General features: G+C 44.2%; 1 protein-coding gene and 1 pseudogene across 2 annotated transcripts; one reads left to right on the top strand and one right to left on the bottom strand.

Annotated features, from left to right (window-relative positions):
• The first annotated feature begins 477 nt into the window (after positions 1-477).
• Positions 478-22,181, top strand: ARL9 (ADP ribosylation factor like GTPase 9). 2 transcript variants are annotated; one of them, XM_056518247.1, is made up of 4 exons: positions 478-599; positions 17,467-17,638; positions 18,448-18,623; positions 20,568-22,181. In XM_056518247.1, exons 2-4 carry the CDS (start codon positions 17,566-17,568, stop codon positions 20,757-20,759), a joined length of 441 nt encoding a protein of 146 aa, XP_056374222.1. In that variant the 5' UTR covers positions 478-599; positions 17,467-17,565; the 3' UTR covers positions 20,760-22,181. The 2 variants fall into 2 exon arrangements, with proteins under 2 accessions (XP_056374222.1, XP_056374221.1); XM_056518246.1 differs by lacking the exon at positions 478-599 and adding an exon at positions 1,095-2,816.
• LOC130343475 (U2 spliceosomal RNA) lies at positions 5,569-5,737 on the bottom strand (annotated as a pseudogene).
• Positions 22,182-23,443: the final 1,262 nt, after the last annotated feature.

Below are 23,443 nucleotides of genomic sequence, written 5' to 3'. Positions count from 1 at the left end.
AACCTCCTCCTCCTCATGCTATCTCCTTACTACTGGGGTGACACTGTAACAAACCTGCTCCTCCTCATGTTATCTCATTACTACTGGGGTGACACTGTAACAAACCTCCTCCTCCTCATGTTATCTCCTTACTACTGGGGTGACACACTGTAACAAACCCCCTCCTCATGTTATCTCCTTACTTCTGGGGTGACAGTTTTGCGCTGTCAGGACCTGGAGAGGTAACTTTCTTATGGAGGGCAGAATGGTGCCCTCATCAACAGTGCGCTCTAGGCAGCTGCCTATTTTGCCTACAGGTGAAGCCGGCCCTGGGCCCATGCACACTACGGATATCCCACCCGGAATTAGGATCTTCATGGGATTCTGTTGCTGAGTGCACACTACTGTTTTGTTGCAGAACATGTTTATCCTTTTGGCAGAATTCTGCCCAGAACAGCACTGCATTCTATGGGATAGGCCTTACATGGCCATAAAGTGCCAATCCTGAATTCGCTAGGAATAATTCTGAGCGCAACTTGCATAGTGTGCATGGGACCTTATGGATGCGATTTGGTAGAGAAGTCGCCCACTGGTCGTAGTCACACACAATTTGCGTTGAGGTAAGTCCTGGCACACTTACACCCTGTGACTGGAAATTAATACAGTATTTGGATGTTGGGGCGGGCGACCTATTGTTGATGTGTTGGCACAATGCGGCATTGCCACAATCACGTGACCTTGATGTTGCCGCCTACCCCAGCTATTATGATACAAGATGAAACATGTGCATTCACCAGTGTTTCCCAAGCAAAGTGCCTCCAGCTGTAGCAAAACTACAACTCCCAGCATGCCCGGACAGCCAACGGCTGTCCGGGCATGCTGGGGGTTGTAGTTTTGCAACAGCTGGAGGCACCCTACTTGGGAAATTCTGGAATACACCCAAGGGCGGACAACTGTGCCCAAGCACTGTATTGTATAGTGCCCGTCCCCTGGCCTGTCATAATAGTTGGGTGCAGTACTCAGTGCCACTCCTTGCTGTACTACAGCCATAACTTTCCTGTGTGACACATTTGCTACAGAGTCTGGCTCCTCCCACACATGTGACTCATCACATGACCGTGACATCATCAAAGGTCCTGTAGCCGCCGAAGAGGTCGCATCTTCCCACAACACAGAACAGGGTGTGTTCGTCCTCCATGAGATGTAGCGCTGTGTAGCCTGCCGGTTCTCCTCAGGCTGAGGGCAGGATGGCAGCCTTCCGGAGTATAGGCCTGCCCGCGGCTCTGCTCGCTGCTACCGGAGGGGTAGCCCTGGCGACCTGGAGGTACCTGTCTGCCAGGAGAGCCAAGGGGGAAGAGCAGAGGCTCCATGGGGAAGGAAGTGTGTCGGCTCAGGATGGAGGGGGACCAGGTGCCTCCATTATAGATGACGGAGCAAGGCAAGTGGGGGAGATTGAGGCTGTATCCCCAGTGCAGACTGAAGGGGGCAGCACGGGGAATGACAGGAATGTGCCCCCAGGCGCCTCACCTGTCTCCTCTATAATACAGGAGGAGGAGAAAAGTGCAGTAACATGTATACACCCAGAGGAGAAGAGGAGCGCAGCAGCTGCAGGGATAACTACTTCTCCAGAAAAGAAGAGCACAGAATCTGCAGTTACATCTTTAACCCCAGAAAAGAAGAGCGCAGCAGCTGCAGGGACAACTACTACCCCAGAGAAGAAGAGCGCAACAGCTGCAGGGATAACTACTACCCCAGAGAAGAAGAGTGCAGCAGCTGCAGGGATAACTACTACCCCAGAGAAGAGCGCAGCAGCTGCAGGGACAACTACTACCCCAGAGAAGAAGAGCGCAACAGCTGCAGGGATAACTACTACCCCAGAGAAGAAGAGCGCAGCAGCTGCAGGGACAACTACTACCCCAGAGAAGAAGAGCGCAACAGCTGCAGGGATAACTACTACCCCAGAAAAGAAGAGCACAGAATCTGCAGTTACATCTTTAACCCCAGAGAAGAAGAGCACAGCAGCTGCAGTTACATCTGAAAACCCAGAGGAGAAGAAGAATGCTGCAGTTGCAGGGATATCTACTACCCCGGAAAGGAAGAGCACAGAGGCTGCAGACACATCTGTTACCCCAGAAAAGAAGAGCGCGGCAGCTGTAGACACATCTGTTACCCCAGAAAAGAAGAGCGTGGCAGCTGCAGACACATCTATTACCCCAGAAAAGAAGAGCGTGGCAGCTGTAGACACATCTATTACCCCAGAAAAGAAGAGCGCAGCAGCTGCAGACACATCTGTTACTGAAAAAGAGGAGAGCGCAGCAGTTGCAGACACATCTATAACCCCAGAGGAGAACATAAGTTCAGCAACTGTAGTTACATCTATAACCCCAGAAAAGAAGAACACAGCAGCTCAGGCCGCGTCTATAGCCCCAGAGGAGAGAAAAGGCTCAGCAGGGGTAGTCACACCAATAACCACTGAAAAGAAGCATGCAGCATCTCCAGTCACATCTATTACCCTAGAGGAAAAGAAAAGCTCTGTATTCAGATCTGCAACCCCAGAGGAGGAGAGCGCAGCAGCTGAGGTCATATCTGTAACACAGGAAAAGAAGAGTGTGGACAGTCCAGTGACCTCCATAACACCCGGGGAGGAGAGGAGCACAAACTCTGCTACATCACAGGAGGATGTTTCACATGTGTTACACACGACCTGTGAAATACACGAGCCGTATAAGACCTCATCCATTCCAACCAAAAGAGAGTCCCCCAGATCACCCCTAGATAAACGTATGGAAGAAGGGTTCAGTGACGCTTCAGTGTCATCTACTGATACACAGCATAAGGTGAGAAGCCGCTGAGATATACACATCTTTTCTAGTAGTCACTAAGGGGGAGACTTATCAAAACCTGTGCAGAGTCAAAGTTGCCCATAGCTACCAATCAGATCTCTTCTTTCATTTTTGACAAGGCCTCTGCAAAATGAAAGAAGCGATCTTATTGGTTGCTATGGGAAATTGGGCAACTTCTCCTTTGCACAGGTTTTGATAAATCTCCCCCTAAGTGACTAGATCTGGAAGCAGATGATCTTAAAGAAAAACTAATAATATAGAAATATCAGTAAAGAGATCATGACTTTGTATTGACTCTGCTTTTCAACTTAATTTTCAGTAGTGTTTGGCCTAAGAGCCAAGTATAGGGTTTCCCACGTGTGGTGACCCTGCAGGTTTTGGGAATGACTGGGACCTTTCCAATTCCTCCCCCCCCCCCCCCCCCCCCCAGTTTTCTGTATGGAGGACCAGGCCACTTCTCATTTTTTCTTTGTGTTTACTTTGCAGGTGTGCAGTGCCCTTATGTCATAACGCAGTGTTTCCCATTCAGGGTACCGCCAGCAGTTGCAAAACTACAACTCCCAGCATGCCTGGACAGCCATCAGCTGTCCAGGCGTGCTGGGAGTTGTAGTTTTGCAACAGCTGAGGGCACCCTGGTTGGGAAACACTGGCATAATACATCTAGGGGTGGGTAGTTGTGTACAGATTTATCCAATGATTCACTTACAGTAAATTCGATTTGTCACAAACTTCTCGGCTCGGCAGTTGATAGCTTTTCCTGCATAAATTAGTTCAGCTTTCCGGTGGGCTGGAAAAGGTGGATACAGTCCTAGGAGACTCTTTCCTAGGAATGTATCCACCTTTTCCAGCCCACCGGAGCACCTGAAAGCTGAACTCATTTACGCAGGAAAAGTCAGCAACTGCCGAGCTGAGAAGTTTGTGACGAATCGAATTTACTGTAAGTTCGCTCATCTCTAATTGCGTCCTTTGGAAGCTGTGTACATTCATATTCAGTAAGCCCCCCCCCCCCCTTTCAGTACCATAGTGTCAAAAAATGGCTTACATCCTAATAAAGTGGGGGGGGGGGGGGGGGGGGGGGGGAAGATGCAAAGTAATCTATACTGGTCAGCTAAAATATAACAAACCTCTTCCTGATATTGCTTGGTTCCTGCCATGCCATCAAAACAAGACTTTTAAGAGCCTTATTTTTATTTAATTTTTTCTAAACTTACAACTAATACAAAAGATTTTCCAACTTATTTATTATGCCAGGTGAGCGTCACTAATATATATATATATATATATATATATATATATTTATTATTATTATATTTTTTTTTTTTTTTTTTTTTTAATGGACACTGGTTACAGGGTTCCTGCACTAACCTAGTAGGTAGTGCAACCAGGTGTTACCCTGTTTTTAGTGCTTCTTACCTGGTAAAAATCGGTGCAGCCATTCTAGAGATATTCATCTTGTTGCTAATATGGTTATTTCTTCTAAACCCAGTCTCTTCACAGTCTTGCTGAGGAACAGGGATGAATATTTATGAAGTATGTGGGGTTAAAGGGGTACTCCGCCCCTAGCATCTTATCCCCTATCCAAAGGATAAGGGATAAGATGTCAGATCGCGGGGACCCCCGGGATCTCCGCTGCAGCACCCCGCTATCATCACTGCACAGAGCAAACTTGCTCTGTGCGTCATGGCAGGTGATACAGGGGCCGGAGCATCGTGACGTCATGGCTCCGCCCCCTCGCGATGTCACAGTCCGCCCCCTTATTGTAGGTCTATGGGAGGGGGCGTGATGGCCACCACGCCCCCTCTCATAGACTTGTATTGAGGGGGCGGAGCCGTGACATCACGATGCTCCGTCCCCAGTATCGCCGTTCATTACGCACAGAGTGAGTAATGATAGTGGTGGGCTGCAGCAGAGATCCCGGAGGTCTCCATCGGTGGGACCCCGCGATCTGACATGCTAGAGGCGGAGTACCCCTTTAACTGCAAAAGAGGGCAGAAAAGGTTATCACTAGAGCAGGCAGGAAAGCATTGCATTTTTTTTTTTTTTTTTAAAGAGCCGAGGCAAGTGCTCTCTATCACCCAAAGTGCAAGAAAAAGTGCAAACGTGTGACACTAAAAAAACGTGCACAAAGGATGCGGTCTATCGCTAAGCCCTTCTCCAACAGGAGAGAGGCCCCCCAACAAACCTACCCTTCACCTCCCGGCCAGAAGGCACCTGCAAGGATCCAGGTTCGATGCCCCTTTTTGCCAAAGCTACTAAGGGGCCGAAAATGCTCCTGGCTTCAACCTAGGCGTTAACCAAGGTATCAGCCAAGGAGCCGTATACTGATGGCATCTTGACAGAAGCCAAGATGCCTAGGGGTTGCAGGGAGCTGAGGAACCAAAAGGCCTCACACACCTCCCCTAGACCGCCAGGAGGGACACCCAGAAGGGCTACCGCATCCTGACAATCCTGTGTACAAATAAAAACACGAAACGATGGCACAGTGACATACAAAAAAATAATAAATAAGTGGACGAGTGCAGATATACTACCCGGTCATCCGGCCGGATCTATAAAAATTTCCCCGATCCTAGCCAGAAGGCCAGAATATCAAGGGTGAGTGCCAAAGGTGAAGAGTAATGGTGCAGTGCTTTCACTCAGTGAGTTGTAACACCCAGTGAGTTTCGGCACCTCAGGGTCACCACTCCCCGAGGCACAGACTTACCTCAGCTCTACACTCCCCAACCTCATGGCGAGACCCGGAGGAAACAGGTCACATCAGGACAGCCGTTAAGCTGGTTATGTGGCATCAGCCCCGGAACGCCCCAGTACACCTGCTCCTCCATGCAGTATCCATCCTACATCAATGGCAAAGACTAAACCACTGATAAGAACAGATACTACACTTGATCTTAGCCAAAAGGCTGAGAAGCGATTGCAGATACCCCAGCCCACCTTCAGTGCATTTAGTGTTACTGTCCTTAACCCCTTCTCGCCCCAGGACGTATGCATATATCCCAGCTTCTAACATGTTAGAGCAACTGGGCGTATGCATGCGTACTAGCGATATCCTGCACAGCGCAATGTGCTGCAGTAGATTGGCGGCACAATCCAGCTGTCAGTCACAGCCGACATCCAGCCACAGCTGCTGAGACCAGGATCACACCAGTCTCGGCAGCATTAGTCCCATAGATGCCGTGATCAGTACTGATCACGGCATTTATGGGAAGGGGGCTCACTCTGTTTTCCAACCTTTTCATAATGGGTATTGCCACATGGTGAACACTGCCAAAAAAAAAACAAAAAAACGAATCTCTTAATTTAAAGTGTACCCGTCAGATCCAACAAATTTTTTTAATTTTTTTTTAATATCACTCAGTACCTAATCCTGACCATGTACATCTAATTTTTATGTGTCTAGCACCTTTATTTCTTTTTTTATTACACTTTTTCAATTTAGCTCACTAGTCTGAATTCTTCTCAAAGGGAGGGGGCGTGGCCTCACTGTGCATGTCTCCGCCCCCTCCCTCAGTATGCTGTCTGCTCACATCTCCCCTAGCATTAGCAAAACTACAACTCCCAGCTTATCCTCACTGACAGTAGCGGGACACAAGCTGACAGTGGGAGGATTTTTTCTCTAGCTGTGAGCCCTGCGCTCACAGCTGTCAATCAAGGAAGTGTGTCCATGACATAGGGGATGATGCACGGACACAGCAGGACTAGTATATGTCCAAACAGACAGGGGGGGCAGTTGTTCTAATGAAAGCAATTGAAAAACCTATTGGTTATACATGCTTTACAACATATCAAAAGTTTTTGTATCTGACAGTGACCATTTAACCCCTTAAGGACCCGGGGTTTTTCCGTTTTTTGCATTTTCGTTTTTTCCTCCTTACCTTTTAAAAAACTCTTTCAATTTTGCACCTAAAAATCCATATGATGGCTTATTTTTGCGCCACCAATTCTAATTTGTAATGACATCAGTCATTTTACCCAAAAATCTACGGCGAAACAGAAAAAAAAATCGTGGGACAAAATTGAAAAAGAAAACGCCATTTTATAAATTTTGGGGGCTTCCATTTCTACACAGTACATTTTTCGGTAAAAATGACACCTTATCTTTATTCTGTAGGTCCATATGATTAAAATGATACCCTACTTACCGTATTTATCGGCATATAACACGCACTTTTTAGGCAAAAATTTTTAGCCTAAAGTCTATGTGCGTGTTATACGCCGATACACCCCCAGGAAAGGCAGGGGGAGAGAGAGGCCGTCGCTGGCTGCTTCTCTCCCCCTGCCTTTCCTGGGTCTAGAGCGCTGCTGCCGGCCCTTCTCTCCCCCTGGCTATCGGTGCCGCTGCCCATTCTCTCCCCCTGGCTATCGGTATCGGCGCCCCATTGCCGGCGCCGATAGCCAGGGGGAGAGAAGCGGCGTCGACAGCCAGGGGGAGAGAAGGGGCAGCGGCACCCATTGCCGACGCCGCTGCCCCGTTGCCTCCCCCCATCCCCGGTGGCATAATTACCTGGGTCGGGTCCGCGCTGCTGCAGGCCTCCGGCGTGCGTCCCCGGCGTCGTTGCTATGCGACCCAGGTAATTATGCCACCGGAGATGGGGGGGGGGGGCAGCGGCGCCGGCAATGGGTGCCGCTGCCCCCTCTCTCCCCCTGGTTGTACCGATAGTCGGTACCGATAGTCAGGGGGACAGAACGGGCAGCGGCGCCGATAGTCAGGGGGAGAGAAGGGCCGGCAGCAGGACTCTAGACCCCAGGAAAGGCAGGGGGAGAGAAGCGGGCAGCGACGGCCTCTCTCCCCCTGCCTTTCCTGGGGGTCTATCGGGGTATACACGCGCACACACGCACCCTCATTTTACCATGGATAATTGGGTAAAAAACTTTTTTTACCCAAATATCCTTGGTAAAATGAGGGTGCGTGTTATAGGCCGGTGCGTGGTATACCCCGATAAATACGGTATATAGGTTTGATTTTGTCGCACTTCTGGAAAAAATCATAACTACATGCTGGAAAATTTATACGTTTAAAATTGTCATCTTCTGACCCCTATAACTTTATTTTTCCGCGTATGGGGCGGTATGAGGGCTGATTTTTTGCGCCGTGATCTGAAGTTTTTAGCAGTACAACTTTTGCATTTTTTTTTTTTATGGGAAAAGGGGGGTGATTCAAACTTTTATTAGGGGAGGTGTTAAATGATCTTTATTCACTTTTTTTTTTTTTTTTGCAATGTTATAGCTCCCATAGGGACCTATAACACTGCACACACTGATCTTTTACATTGATCAATGGTTTCTCATAAGAAACCACTGATCGATGATTCTGCCGCTTGACTGCTCATGCCTGGATCTCAGGCACTGAGCAGTCATTCGGCGATCGGACAGCGAGGAGGCAGGTAGGGATCCTCCAGCTGTCATGTAAGCTGTTCGGGATGCTGTGATTTCGCCGCGGCGATCCCGAACAGCTCCCTGAGCTAACTGGCATGGTTTCACTTTCACTTTAGACGCGGCGTTCAACTTTGAACGCCGCGTCTAAAGGGTTATTAGCGCGCGGCACCGCAAGCAATGCCGTGCGCTTTTAGCCATTGTGGCTGTGGCCCCGCGTTATAGATCGGGAGCGGACTTATGACGTACGCGTACGTCATGGGTCCTTAACCTCTTCAGGACGCAGGGCATATGGATACGCCCTGCATCCTGAGTCCTTAAGGACGCAGGGCGTATCCATACGCCCGTGGGAAATCCGGTCCCCACCGCTAGCCGGTTGGGGACCGGAGCCGGATGCCTGCTGAAATCGTTCAGCAGGCATTGCGGCATATCACCCAAGTGATGACCCCCCATGTCGGCGATGGCCGCAGATCGCTGGACAATTCAGCCCAGCGATCTGCGGCGGATTCCGGGTCAATCGGGTCTCCAGTGACCCGGAATTACAGGCTGTGCCAGCAGGGGTGAGTTGGCACTGGTGCCACCTCACGATCGCCCTGATTCGTCGGCCAGTTTACCGGCCGACCAATCAGGGCTCCTGCTGCGGGTGGCACTCCCGCAACCCGCTCCGCCCCTCTTCCGGAGGACGGGTGCAGGAAGAGGACCCCAGCAGCTGGGGACCCTTATCCCCGGCGTCCCTGTTGGGATCGCGGCCCCAGGAGCGGCGGCGGCGACGAGGGACTGACGTGTGTGGGAGCAGCAGTAGGGGGTGAGTGAGAGCCTCCTGCTGTTGCTTAGCAAATGAGGGCATGCTGGGAGCTGTAGTTATGCAACAGCAGGAGGCAGACCACCATAACTCCCAGCATTCCCTTATGGGCATGCTGGGACTTATAGTTTTGCAACAGCTGGAGGCACATTTTTTCTATGGAAAAGTGTACCTTCAGCTGTTGTATAACTACAACTCCCAGCTTGCACAAACAGCCAAAGTGCATGCTGAGAGTTGTAGTTTTGCAACAGCTGATGGCACACTGGTTGTGAAACTGTTTTTTTTTTTTACCTAACTCAGTGTTTCGGTGTGCCTCCAGCTGTTGCAAGCTACAACTCCCAGCATGCACCGTACATGCTGGGAGTTGTAGGTTTGCAACAGCTGGAGGCACACTGGTTGTGAAACACTGAGCTAGGTCACAAACTCAGTGATACATAACCAGTGTGCCTACAGCTGTTGCAAAACTAAAACTCTCAGCATGTACAGTCTGTCAGCGCATGCTGGGAGTTGTAGTTTTGCAACAGCTGGATGTCCCCCCACCCCTATGTGAACGTACAGGGTACACTCACATGGGCGGAGGTTTACAGTAAGTATCCGGCTGCAAGTTTGAGCTGCGGCAAACTCAAACTGCCAGCGAGAAACTACTGTGAACCCCCGCCCGTGCGACTGTACCCTAAAAACACTACACTACACTAACACAAAATAAAATAAAAAGTAATAAACACTACATATACACATGCCGCCCCCCCCCCCCCCCCCCCCCAATAAAAATGAAAAACGTCTGGTACGCTACTGTTTCCAAAACGGAGCCTCCAGCTGTTGCAAAACAACTACTCCCAGTATTGCCAGATAGCCACTGACTGTCTAGGCATGCTGGGAGTTTCACAACAGCTGGAGGCACCCTGTTAGGGGTATTCTACGCCAGTGATTCCCAATGTCCACCCCTATGCAAGTCCCTAATTTAGGCCTCAAATGCGCATGGTGCTCTCTCACTTTGGAGCCCTGTCGTATTTCAAGGCAACAGTTTAGGGCCACATATGAGGTATCTCCGTACTCGGGAGAAATTGTGTTACAAATTTTGGGGGGTATTTTCCCCTTTTAAAAAATGTAAAATTTTGGGGAAAACAAACATTTTAGGTAAAAAATATTTTTTTTTTTTTTACATATGCAAAAGTCGTGAAACACCTTTGGGGTATAAAGGTTCACTTAACCCCTTGTTACGTTCCCTGAGGGGTCTAGTTTCCAAAATGGTATGCCATGTGTTTTTTTTTTTTTTGCTGTTCTGGCACCATAGGGGCTTCCTAAATGCGGAATGCCCCCAGAGCAAAATTTGCATTCAAAAAGCCAAATGTGACTCCTTCTCTTCTGAGACCTGTAGTGCGCCAGCAGAGCAATTTTCACCCCCATATGGGGTGTTTTCTGAATCGGGAGAATTCTGCTATTACCCTTTTTAAAAATGTTAAACTTTTGGGAAACCAAGCATTTTAGGGAAAAACATTTTTATTTCTTTTACATATGCAAAATTCGTGAATCACCTGTGGGGTATTAAGGATCACATTACCCCTTGTTATGTTCCCTGAGGGGTCTAGTTTCCAAAATGGTATGCCATGTGTTTTTTTTTTGTTTTTTTTTTTGTTTTTTTTTTGTTTGTTTTTTGCTGTTCTGGCACCATAGGGGCTTCCTAAAGGTGACATGCCCCCCAAAAACCATTTGTCGCTCCTTCCCTTCTGAGCCCTCTACTGTGCCCGCTGAACAATTAACATAGACATATGAGGTATGTGCTTACTCGAGAGAAATTGGGCTACAAATACAAGTATAAATTTTCTCCTTTTACCCCTTGCAAAAATTCAAAAGTTGGGTCTACAAGAAAATGTGAGTGTAAAAAATGAAGATTGTGAATTTTCTCCTTCACTTTACTGCTATTCCTGTGAAACACCTAAAGGGTTAAAACGCTGACTGAATGTCATTTTGAATACTTTGAGGGGTGCAGTTTTTATAATGGAGTCATTTATGGGGTATTTCTAATATGAAGACCCTTCAAATCCGCTTCAAAACTGAACTGGTCCCTGAAAAAAAGCGAGTTTCAAAATTTTGTGAAAAATTGGAAAATTGCTGCTGAACTTTGAAGCCCTCTGGTGTCTTCGAAAAGTAGAAACTCATCAATTTTATGATGCAAACATAAAGTAGACATATTGTATATGTGAATAAAAAAAATATTTTTGGAATATCCATTTTTCTTACAAGCAGAGAGCTTCAAAGTTAGAAAAATGCACAATTTTCTATTTTTTCATCAAATTTTGGGATTTTTCACCAAGAAAGGATGCAAGTTACCACAAAAATTTTACCACTATGTTAAGGTAGAATATGTCACGAAAAAACAATCTCGGAATCAGAATGATAACTAAAAGCATCCCAGAGTTATTAATGTTTAAAGTGACAGTGGTCAGATGTGCAAAAAATGGCCGAGTCCTTAAAGGACATCTGCAGTGCTGGGCAAAAAAACTTTTTTTTACCTCATTTAATAGGTCTTTGAAAGACCTTTCCAACGATGTCTCCCCCATCAAAATTGGCCCAGTCGTTCTCCCGTTATCAGCACACGAATTACGGAGGAGAAGTGAAAATAAAACTACATCTCCCATCATGCCTTGTGCTTACTTCCTGTAAGCTGCTGCCCTCCCCCTGTTCTATCCCCCGAGCAAATTATTATATTGTAACGCCCACATCTCCCTTCCCTATGCATACACCCTCCCCTTCTGCTCATCTCCCCCTCCCCATGCTGCTCCTGTCCAGTGATGAAGCAGCTGCCTCCGTGCTCACTGTAGTGTGGACACTGGAGAGTGGAGAGTGAAAGGAAAAATGGTAAAAAAACATAATTGTTTGTCTATAAAACTGTCCTGATAGGGGTCCCTCCATCTTTTTCACAACTACAACTCCAAGCATGCCCAGTTATTTTATATGCTGTTCGGGCATGCTGGGAATTCCAGTGGTGCCTCCAGCTGTTGCAAGACTACAAATCCCAGCATGCCCTGTCAGCTTTCTGCTGTTTGAGTGTATAAAGGAGTCGTAGTTCACCAACACCTCTACTGTATCAGGAGACTCCTGGGAGTTGTAGTTCACAAACACCTCTATTGTACCTCTGTAGTCTCCTGGGTGTTGTAGTTCACCAACACCTCTATTGTACCTCTGTAGTCTCCTGGGAGTTGTAGTTCACAAACACCTCTATTGTACCTCTGTAGTCTCCTGGGTGTTGTAGTTCACCAACACCTACTGTATCAGGAGACTCCTGGGAGTTGTAGTTCACCAACACCTCTATTGTATCTCTGTAGTCTCCTGGGAGTTGTAGTTCACCAACACCTCTATTGTACCTCTGTAGTCTCCTGGGTGTTGTAGTTCACCAACACCTCTATTGTATCAGGAGTCTCCTGGGAGTTGTAGTTCACCAACACCTCTATTGTATCTCTGTAGTCTCCTGGGAGTTGTAGTTCACCAACACCTATATTGTATCTCTGTAGTCTCCTGGGTGTTGTAGTTCACCAACACCTCTATTGTATCTCTGTAGTTTCCTGGGGGTTGTAGTTCACCAACACCTCTATTGTATCTCTGTAATCTCCTGGGAGTTGTAGTTCATACACCAGGGTGCCTCCAGATGTTGCAAAACTACTACTCCCAGCATTCCCTGGTTGGGAAACACTGGCATACACACACACACATAACAGGGACTACAACTCCCAGCATGTGTCATTCAGTAGTCCCCCCTCTCACACACAGAATCAGTATGATATTTATTCCCTGTAGTCTATACACCACCAGCCCGTGCAGTGTAATATGTCTCCTTCACACACACGTCCTCCCCTCCCTGCTCTGTGGTTTGCTCTGTGTTTCCCCCATGATAACTTGAATCCTCCCCGTGATAAGTGAGGTCCTATGTAGACAGAGCAGGGGAGGGGGAGGAGCTGTGGACGTCCTCATTCTCCCCCTGCTTGAATCTTACAGATAGGGGCGTTTCTGAGGATGAGCCTATGGCTGCCTCAGAAAGCACCCGCTCATGCATATGCATAAGAGGGAGGAGCTGACAGAGGCTAGGGGGAGCACAAACACTGCTGGGAGGAAGAGATCTCCGTCCCCAAGATGGCGGCTGCAATGTAATGAATAGGGGACGGACGCAGGACTACTGGGCTATGCTGGCAACTCTAATATCTCAGAAACGGCTGCATATAGGTAAATAGGACTAATTCACTGAATTGTATAACTTTTGTTTGGGGAACATTTGGGCAGGGATTTTTGACCACTACAGTTGTCCTTTAAGGTTAAAAAGGGCTAAGTCCTTAAGGGGTTAAGTCCAAAATGTGGAATAGAAAAGATCAAAAGCAGCATGCATTGCAAAAAATGGTACCAATAAAAATGTACTACTCTTCCTGCAAAAAATAAGCCTCACACAGAATGGCGTTGGATGAAAAATAAAAAGTTATGGCTGTCAGAACATGACAACCCTAGAAAAAGGATTTTGTTGTGAAAACGGAAAAAGAACATAAAAAGCTATATAAACTGAGTCTCGCCATTTCCGTACTGACCCACGGATTAAAGATAAACATTTTTTACAGCACAGTGAATGCCTTTTAAAAAAAAAAAAAATTTTAACACCAGAAATTTTCCAATTTTTCAGGATGTTTTGAAGTTTTTCAATAAAAATACCGCATACATCTACAAAGATTTACTATTAATAAAAAGTACAATATGTCATGAAAAAACAATCTCAGAATCGTGTCGCTTAGTAAAAGCGTGTCAAAGTTATTACAATTTTTAAAGTGACACATGTCAGATTTGAAAAAAAAACTGGCTTGGTCATTTAGGTAAAAACAGGTGGACCCATTAAGACCCAATGGAATAAACAACTTTTGACATGAGTAACTTGTCAAAAGTTCTTTTTAATGACAGTAACACTTGAAGAAGAAATGACCATATTAGCAACAAGATGAATGTCTATCTGTATATTCAGGTTAGTGCAAGTGACCATGCTGTATGTTTCCCTTTAAGGGTGCGTTAACACGCTATTCCTAGCAGCGGCTTTCACGCTGCGGGAATCCCGCTGCGTTACACTACCATTGATTTAAATGGGTCCACAGACAGTCCGCAATAGTGTCCGATTTGCGCACTGTCCGCGGACCCATTCAAATGAATGGCAGCGTAACTCACAGCGGGTTTCCTGCAGCGTGAAACCCGCTGCTAGTTACTAGCTATATTCGCTCCCTCCTTACCCCTGTTCTTTTCAAGAAGCTTTGCATAGATGATTAGTTCTAGCGAATATAAGATACTTTGTAACATACTTGCGCCAACAAAACCCAAATTCTTCCCCCTCTCCCTTTTCTCAACACCTTCCCACCTGAGCACTTTTCTAGTGTAGTAGATTGATTGGAAGCCAAGGTTATACTATATCTCAGTTCTATCTAGAAATATTATATACACTCATCTTTATTATTGACCTTTTCACGTATCATGCTCTTGCGTCTTTTTTTTTTTTTCCTGCTTACATGATGTACAGTATATATCCAGGTACGTAAAGGTGCGTTTGCTTTTAGGTCAGAGCTGGATTAGATTTAACTGCATTAGCCAAATCTTATTAATGGTGGCTCCCATTAACTACGTCACCACATTCTCATTCTACCTCTTGTTTATACTTGAGCTTTGTTATTGCCGTAAGTACAAGAGCGAGTAATATGGTCATTAGCGTACGCAGGAAGCCATGGAGACAAGAAGGGTAATGTTTGTTTCTCCGTATTATGGGGCTGCTTATATTTTGGAGGGCTCTTCTGACTTGATTTTATTAATTTATACATTTATTTATTTTACTTATGTATGTATACTTTGTTAGCCATTCTAACTTAACACACTCTATACTTTTTATACTTGCACATTTTAGTAACTGTATATATGATAGGACCCTGCTTCATTTGTAGAGATTACAGTGGTTGGACCCCATGGACCATATATTAAGGTCCGAATTGAGAACCCATTTACTAAATTCATGTCTGTGAAAATTATATATAGAACATAATAGGAAAATCTTTAGTGAAACATATTATGAATTTGCATGAGAAGACATTTTCTGGTATGCTGTTATTATTTAAACTATCGGGTTGGAAGGATCTCCAGTTTCTTTTGTCAGTGGGCTATCCAGCGGAGCCTAGCCGCACATCACAATATCCTCCTGGAATAATCTATTGACAAAATTCTGGCTGTTTAAAATTTTGCCAGTACCCCTTGCATGTTCTTACTGCTGTTTTCAACTTAATTCACCAGTTTATTCTTGGGTTTAAAGGATAGGGGATAAGATGTCTGATCACAGGGGTCCCCAAGGTGTAGGGAACCACTCAATCTCCTTTATGCCACACCGGCATTCTGAACTGTTCGTTTGGTTCAGGGCTGTGGTCTTGATGTCACGCCACGCTCCTCCATTCATGTATATGGAAGGGGGCGTGGCAGCAGTCACACGAGGGCATGACATCACAAGGGGGCGTGGCATGACGCCACAGCCCCTAACCTAGCTTTCCGAACAAACAGTTCAGAATGCCGGCGTGGTGTGCAAGAGATCGCGGGGGTTCCCAACGGCGGGACCCCTATGATCAGATATCTTATCCCCTATCCTTTGAATAAAGGATAAGATGTCTAAGAGCAGAGTACCCCTTTAAGGCAGAACTTTATTGCCCAAAAAATCCTTTTCATTTAAATATAGAAGATTTATTTTTTCTTTTTTTTCTTTACCCATAACATTTATAGCATTTTTATGTGGTGAGGTTATACTATTTGGACGATGAGATAATACCAAGATGTTATTGCCTGGCATACATTCGTATTTTTATTCCATGAATTTGTTATTAAACTGTAGTTTAAAGTGTACCTGTCATTTTAAAACAAACTTTTCCCATGTCAAAAGTTATGATTGGTCAAGGTCTTTGTGCTCAACCCCCCACAACTAGTAGAACAAGCAGGGAGAAGTGTGTGGAAGTGCCCTTTTACTCCTAATCTCCCAGTGATCTATGTCCTGCAGCCTAAAAATAAGTCAATTGGGCCACCTAGTGAAGCAGGATTTAGATCTCTGTGAGCCAGAGAGTGAAGCGTTACTGCTTCTTCCTGCTTAGTCCATTGTTGAAGACTCTGACCGATTAAAACTTTTAACATTTCTCAGAAAGTTATTTTTAAATTACAGGGACCCTTTAACCACTTAAGGACGCAGGGTGTACAGGTACGCCCCCGTTCTCGAGTCCTTCGGGCAGCCAGGACCCACAGCTAAGGCTGGGCAGCGCCGATCGGGCCAATGCCTGACATTAACCCTTTAGAAGCATCGATCAACTTTGAGTAAAACAATCCCGGCAGCTCAGCGGAGCTGATTGGGACATCCCAATATGTCGCTATAGTCCCGATCAACTTACTGGATGACGGGAGGGTCCTTGCCTGCCTCCTCGTTGTCCGATCGGCAATCTACTTCTCCATGCCTGCTTTCATGGTATCCCCCCCCCCCCCACTAAAAGCCTGAATCACCCCCCTTTTCGTATTTTTAAAATAAAATCATTTAATAAAATAAAATGTGGTACCGCCGCTTGTGTAAATGTCCGAACTATTAAAATATAAGATTAGCTAAACCGCACGGTCGATGGCTACACGAAAAAAAAAAATACTTAAGTCCAAAATTGTGCATTTTTGGTCACTTCATATACGATAAAAATATTAATAAAAAGCGGTCAAAAAGTCCCATCAAAACAAAAATGGTACCAATAAAAACTACAGAACATGGCACAAAAAATTTGCCCTCATACCACCCGTACACAGAAAAATAAAAATAGTTATAGGGGTCAGAATTTGACAATTTTAAACCTACTAATTTTGGTGCATGTAGTTATGTTTTTTAACATAGTACAAATAAATAAAAACTACATAAATTGAGTATCCCTGTAGCCGTATGGACCTACAGAATAAAGATAAGGTGTCATTTTTACTGAAAAGTGCACTGTGTAGAAACGGAAGCCCTAAAAATTAGCAAAATGTGTTGTTTTTTTTCACCCTACAAATATTTTTTGTGTTCCGCTGCAGATTGTTATAAAATAAGTAATGTCATTACAAAGTGCAAAAATGAAAATAGTTTTGAGTCCTTAAGGGGAGTCCCTAAGGGGGTTAACATATCTTACAAGAAAAGAAAATAGCAAAAGTTAAAATATTTCTTCATATTCTGGCAAACCATGTGAAAGAATCACTTTGTTTTTTTTTTAAGTAATGTCCAGGTCATGTTTTAGCAGCATGAAAAGAGTACCTCTAATTCTGAGGCAACAATTCACTCTCTCCTCTTTGGATAGGTCTGCTTAGTCCCTGTACATTGCGTGTACTAAGTTAGTACATATATACTAAAGATTACGTATGTGTAATAAAACTGCGTTGCTTACAGTATACTGACTGCTGTCTGCTTTGCCTCTATAATAGGAAAAACATGAATCATGCAAGCAGGTTCTAGTACTCGGACTGGATGGATCTGGAAAGACAAGCATCTTAAACTGTATTTCAGCCAATAAAGGAAAACTTATGACAACCCCTACAGAAGGCGTTAATGCAATGTGCATCAGCAATGGCAATTCTAAAATGGAATTTTTGGAAAGTAAGTTTATTGTTTTAAATGATTCTAGGTCCAGAGCCAGGGCTGGGCTTTCATTCTTCTCTGGCGAGGATTCTATTCCCTGCTGTTAACTCATATTTAAATATCCTGGCCAAAGCAGAGGGACTACACTTCTCTAACAGAAGGGGCTTCTAATGAGTAACCTTTTCTGCCACAAGCCTTAAAGTGTTTTTGTTTAAAAAAAAAAAAATGTTTTGATCGGTCAGGGTCTGAGGGCCCCCCCCCCCCCCCCCCAACTGATCAGTAACTCCTCACTCCCCAGCTTGTAGCGATCTCTGTCCATGATTAGTTTAGATGTAGAAAAATTCTAGGACAGCCCCATGTCCATAGACTGCAATGCATTTCCGACTGGATTATGCAGAAAGAATTGACATGTTTATTCTTTCTGCAAAGTCTGGGGTCCAGAACATCCTTGGACATTTAGTAGTGTGAATGGTACAGCAAAATTCCATTGGAAACAATAGACAACTGCTGCGGAGCTGAATTTTTCTGCCATATTCTGCCGTGTGACTGGGCCTCAGATGTCTTTTCTCAAAACTAAGATTCAAGGCTCAAAAAATAGACTCTAGATTGGGGCCACAGGGTGAAGAACACTGCTAGCCAGGGAGTGAAGTTCTTAAGCATGCTCTTCTTCCCACTCATTCTACTGATCAGTTGATGACTCAGCACTGAGACTCTGACTGAGCAAAACTTTGGATATCTATGTGATTCAGGCTGTTATTGTAGGAGAGTCTCTGGGGCATTGTCTTCAGTAACATTTGCTAAACAGGGGTTTTCCTTTTGACTTACAGTTGGAGGAAGTGAGCATCTTCGTCCTTATTGGAAAATGTACCTCTCTAGAGCATTTGCTGTCATTTTTGTGGTGGACTCGGCTGATCACAGTCGTCTTTCACTCGCTAAAAGACATCTTCATCAACTGATCCAACAAGACCCTGTCCTTCCTCTTATAGTGCTTGCTAACAAACAGGTAATGGGGGTCCATGCTCTTCATAATGTATGTGTAGAACCAATGGAAAATCTGCCCACTTATTTTAAACATTTTATGTTTGAAAATATGAAATTAAAAGAATGAATAGTCAGTACAATGGAAAGTATTCAGCTAAAAGGATAATACCATAGCCATTAAATTCTAGTATATTCCGCTGACGTGACATATGTAATTGAAAGAAATCATTCAGTGACCGGTAGTTTCTGTCCAGTGCTGTTGTTTTCCCTACAGATAAGAGGTACAAGACAGATCTAGCAGTCAATCCTTTTCATCCTCTCAGAAAAACTCCTATTCAGCAGAGATAGTGAATGTGAATTGGGGCTATTAGCTGGAGGCAACTATAGTCATCAAACGTGACCTAACAGACCAAGCTTGGTAGAGTTTCCGGTCACTTAGTGACACACTGGTTTTTTTGGGGGGGGGGGTTCTTATTTTTTGGGGAGAATAGATATATACAATCATGACTGTCATAAAAGATGTCTAGTGTAAACAAAAATGTTGGATAGGGGATAATTGTCTGATCGCAGGGGGTCTGAGCGCTGGGGCCCCAGCTCGGCTCTGCTCTGCTAATGTGCGCTACTTACCCAGCATGTCACCGGTCGGCACACGCCCCCTCCATTCATCTCTATAGGAGAGGCGGAGACCTATGAACTCTGTGTGCCTGCCTCTCCTATACAGATAATTGGAGGGGGCATGTTTCTACTAGCTGACAAGCTGGGTGTGAAACGTCATTTCCTGGAGCAGAGCTGACATGGACAGAGGTGTCAGCAGAGAGCACTGTGGTCAGACAGAAAAGAACTATACAACTTCCTCTGTAGTATACAGCAGCTGATAAGTACTGGTTTAATATGTTTTCTAATAGAAGTAAATTACAAATCTGTTTAACTTTCTGGAGCCAGTTGATATGAAAAATTTAACTTTTGACCTGTCTGTGTGAAATGTCAGCAGTTCAAATTATTGACAGTGGCGCTTTTAAAGGGGTTATCCAGGAAAAAACTTTTTTATATATATCAACTGGCTCCAGAAAGTTAAACAGATTTGTAAATTACTTCTATTAAAAAATCTTAATCCTTTCAGTACTTATGAGCTTCTGAAGTTAAGGTTGTTCTTTTCTGTCTAAGTCCTCTCTGATGACACGTGTCTCGGGAACCGCCCAGTTTAGAAGAGGTTTGCTATGGGAATTTGCTTCTAAACTGGGCGGTTCCCGAGACACGTGTCATCAGAGAGGACTTAGACAGAAAAGAACAACCTTGACTTCAGAAGCTCATAAGTACTGAAAGGATTAAGATTTTTTAATAGAAGTAATTTACAAATCTGTTTAACTTTCTGGAGCCAGTTGATATATATAAAAAAACGTTTTTTTCCTGGAATACCCCTTTAAATTCCCATTAAAGATGAGCAAACTTACAGTAAATTCGATTCGTCACGAACTTCTTAACTCGGTAGTTGATGACTTATCCTGCGTAAATTAGTTCAGCCTTCAGGTGCTCCTGTGGGCTGGAAAAGGTGGATACAGTCCTAGGAAAGAGTCTCCTAGGAATGTATCCACCTTTTCCAGCCCACAGGAGCACCTGAAGGCTGAACTAATTTATGCAGGAAAAGTCATCAACTGCCGAGCCGAGAAGTTTGTGACGAATCAAATTTACTGTAAGTTCGCTCATCTCTAATTCCCATGTTTTAGACCCCCTGGCGCCTCGCTCTACAAGGGATGTGGCTTGGTAGGAAAGGGCAGAAATGGAAGTGTCTTAGTTGTCCATAGCAACCAGTCACAACACAGCTTTCATTTCATATTGTACTTATAAAAAATGAAATCTTTGCTGTGATTGGTTGCTATGGGCAACCGATTGTTTAGATTCCCCCAGGAGTGTGTAGAGGTGTGTCTAAGCAGCAATAATATCCTATAATTTATTGTTTCCTCTGTAGGACCTACAAAATGCACATCACATCCCTGAGATACATGATGCCCTTGCACTGTCAGACATTTGTGAAAATCGGAAGCTCTTTTTAATTGGAACGTATGTGACAAAGGATGGCTCCGAGATTTCTTCTGGGATCCAGGACACAAAGGAATATCTTGCACAGCTGCTTTTCGAAAACTCGGCTAAAGTCAATTAACGTTGTGGTGTCCACCAATATTATCACTTAACAAAACGTGTGGATGTCCTGTTTGAATGACTACTAGGGGTTCACTGTGCTTGGCCGAAAAACAAAAATGACTGATCTTTAATCTAAAGTTGTCTATTTCTTTACCATAATTTATATAATTTTTTTCCCCTGCATTGTTGCAGGAGAAAAAATTAAGTATTACATCAAAATAATCATCCATTCATTTGCAGTGGATTCCATAGATCCTCCAGAACAGAGAGTAGCACTGCTCTGAGTTCTGGACAGGTTTGGCCCAACCCGACCTTGAAGGCAATCTCTAAAGCTAAGTTCACACAGCAGAATTTCTGTGCTTCAACATAGATTACATTCTGCCAAGATGAAAGCTGATTTATTTTTCAGTTTTGCGTAATGTTCAAGGAATTTGTGCTGAATTTCTGCAGAATTTCTTATGCTCAACACAGATTTTAGATGGAATTTAGAGTCCCATTGTCTTCATTGAGACTCTGTCGTGGAATTCCGCAAAAATAATTGACATATTCATTCTTTTAGCAGAATCTGGAATGCACAATTTTATTCTGCAGCAGAAAAATTGCAGTGTGAATATGACCATGTAAATTCCATTCACCACAATGTTACCTTCATGTAGCAGAATTTCCAAGCTGAAGTTTTCTGCCAAATTCCACACTGAAATTGCGTTGTGTGAACATAGCCTAAGGGTTCAATGCCAGATGGCTTTTTAAAGGGTTGATTTAAAGATTTAAAACCTAGAAAGGAAATTCTGCAAAAACACTTGATAGATACATCAGATAAAACTTAGCCAAAGGTATGATGCTAACTGTCCCCTTGTAATACTTGCTCTAAAATGCATTTAATTTATAAAATAAGGTTGGTGGGTGATGTATACTAATTTTGACCGTGTGCACAAATGCATTTTTTTTTTTTAAGGAAAATGCACCCCTGGAACCAGTACATCACAGTCCATTCCTAGAAACATTCTCAGTGCCTCAGTGATGTCACTGGTTTCCAAACAATTGATAGGCTGTAGTTAAATAGGCTCTGTCAGCTCTTCTGATGTGTCTATTTTAATAAATACTAACAATTCCCACAAAATAATTCTGGAGCATCTTTTCTTAAAACTGTGTTGTGCTGTTCTTCTGTTATTCTTCCTATAAATGTATATTAAATTGGGTGTTACTGGTAGGGGGGTTACTGGTCCCTTTTACACACGACACTGTCCAGACAGTATCAGATATACCCCTTTGATAAAGGGAATGGTACCATCCAGATATCAATTTATTATACATTTCTAGAAGGAATCATAGACGTAGCACAATATGAAATACTAAGGAAAGATGTTCCAGACTTATTTAAAGGGGTACTCTGGTGGAAAACTTTTTTTAAATCAACTGGTGCCAGAAAGTTAAACAGATTTGTAAATTACTTCTATTAAAAAATCTTAATCCTTCCAGTACTTATTAGCTGCTGAACACTACAGAGAATAGTTTTTTTCTTTTTGGGACACAGAGCTGTCTGCTGACATCATGACCACTGTGCTCTCTGCTGACATCTCCCATTTTAAGAACTGTCCAGAGTAGGAGAAAATCCCCATAGCAAACATATGCTGCTCTGAACAGTTCCTAAAATGACAGAGATGTCAGCAGAGAGCACTGTGCTCGTGATGTCAGCAGAGAGCACTGTGTTCCAAAAAGAAAATAATTTCCTCTTTAGTATTCAGCAGCTAATAAGAACTGGAAGGATTAAGATTTTTTAATAGATGTAATTTACAAATCTGTTTAACTTTCTGGCACCAGTTGATTAAAAAAAAATCCACTTGAGTACCCCTTTAATAAGGGAATATATAAGTATTTACTAAGAAAGGCAGGTTAGGAGAGCCGACAGGTCCTCTTTAATGGCTTTTCTGTATTTTTCTAAACAGGTAACAACAAACAATAGCCTAAAGAAGCTGTATGGGGGAAAAAAAGTATTGTTCCCCTTCTGACAATAGTCTTGTCAAGGCAAATACCCACAATGCTCCCTTTCTTTCTGGCTAGCTACATTTCCAGATATCTGAGTTCCGATTTATAATGAAAAAGTGACTTCTGTTCCATAAAACAAGCGTTTTATAAATAAGCTAGTCACTTCGAGAGCAGCATAGACTGACATTGGAGTCAGAAGGGAAATTACGCGAGTGGAATTACACACATTGAACATTATCAGTGTGAATGGGTCTTCCGCGAGACCCATTCACACTGAGGAATTTCAGCGGCAGACAATTCCGTTGCTAAAATTGTTCCTTGCAAAGAAGGAACATGTTCATTCTTTGTGCGGAAGTCCGCGAGCACTGCATAGCCGGCTGTAGCACTGCGCCGTCGCCACCAGTATTTACGTCAGCCGCCAGATGGAACATCGCTTGCAGAAATCTGCGAGCGTAGATTCCGCAGTGTGAACACACCCTAAGAAGGGAAGCAGGGCAGCCATTTAACCTCCCATACTAATCTCGAGGGAATACCTTTTTTTGGGGTTCTTCTTGTCAAGGGTCTTAAAATTGTATTTCTATTGCATAATATAATTTTACTTTTAATATTGGTGTATGTAATAGAACATTGTAGGGTGTTGGTGGTGGTATTGGGTAAAGAACAGCACAGACAAAATGTAGGCAAACAATAAATATGTTCTTCAGCCTGTTTCCCTAT

Source organism: Hyla sarda, chromosome 1 (assembly GCF_029499605.1).
Source record: "Hyla sarda isolate aHylSar1 chromosome 1, aHylSar1.hap1, whole genome shotgun sequence".
Lineage (NCBI taxonomy): Eukaryota > Metazoa > Chordata > Amphibia > Anura > Hylidae > Hyla > Hyla sarda.
Note: the sequence above shows the minus strand (reverse complement) of the source record. Positions and strands in the feature narration are given on the sequence as shown.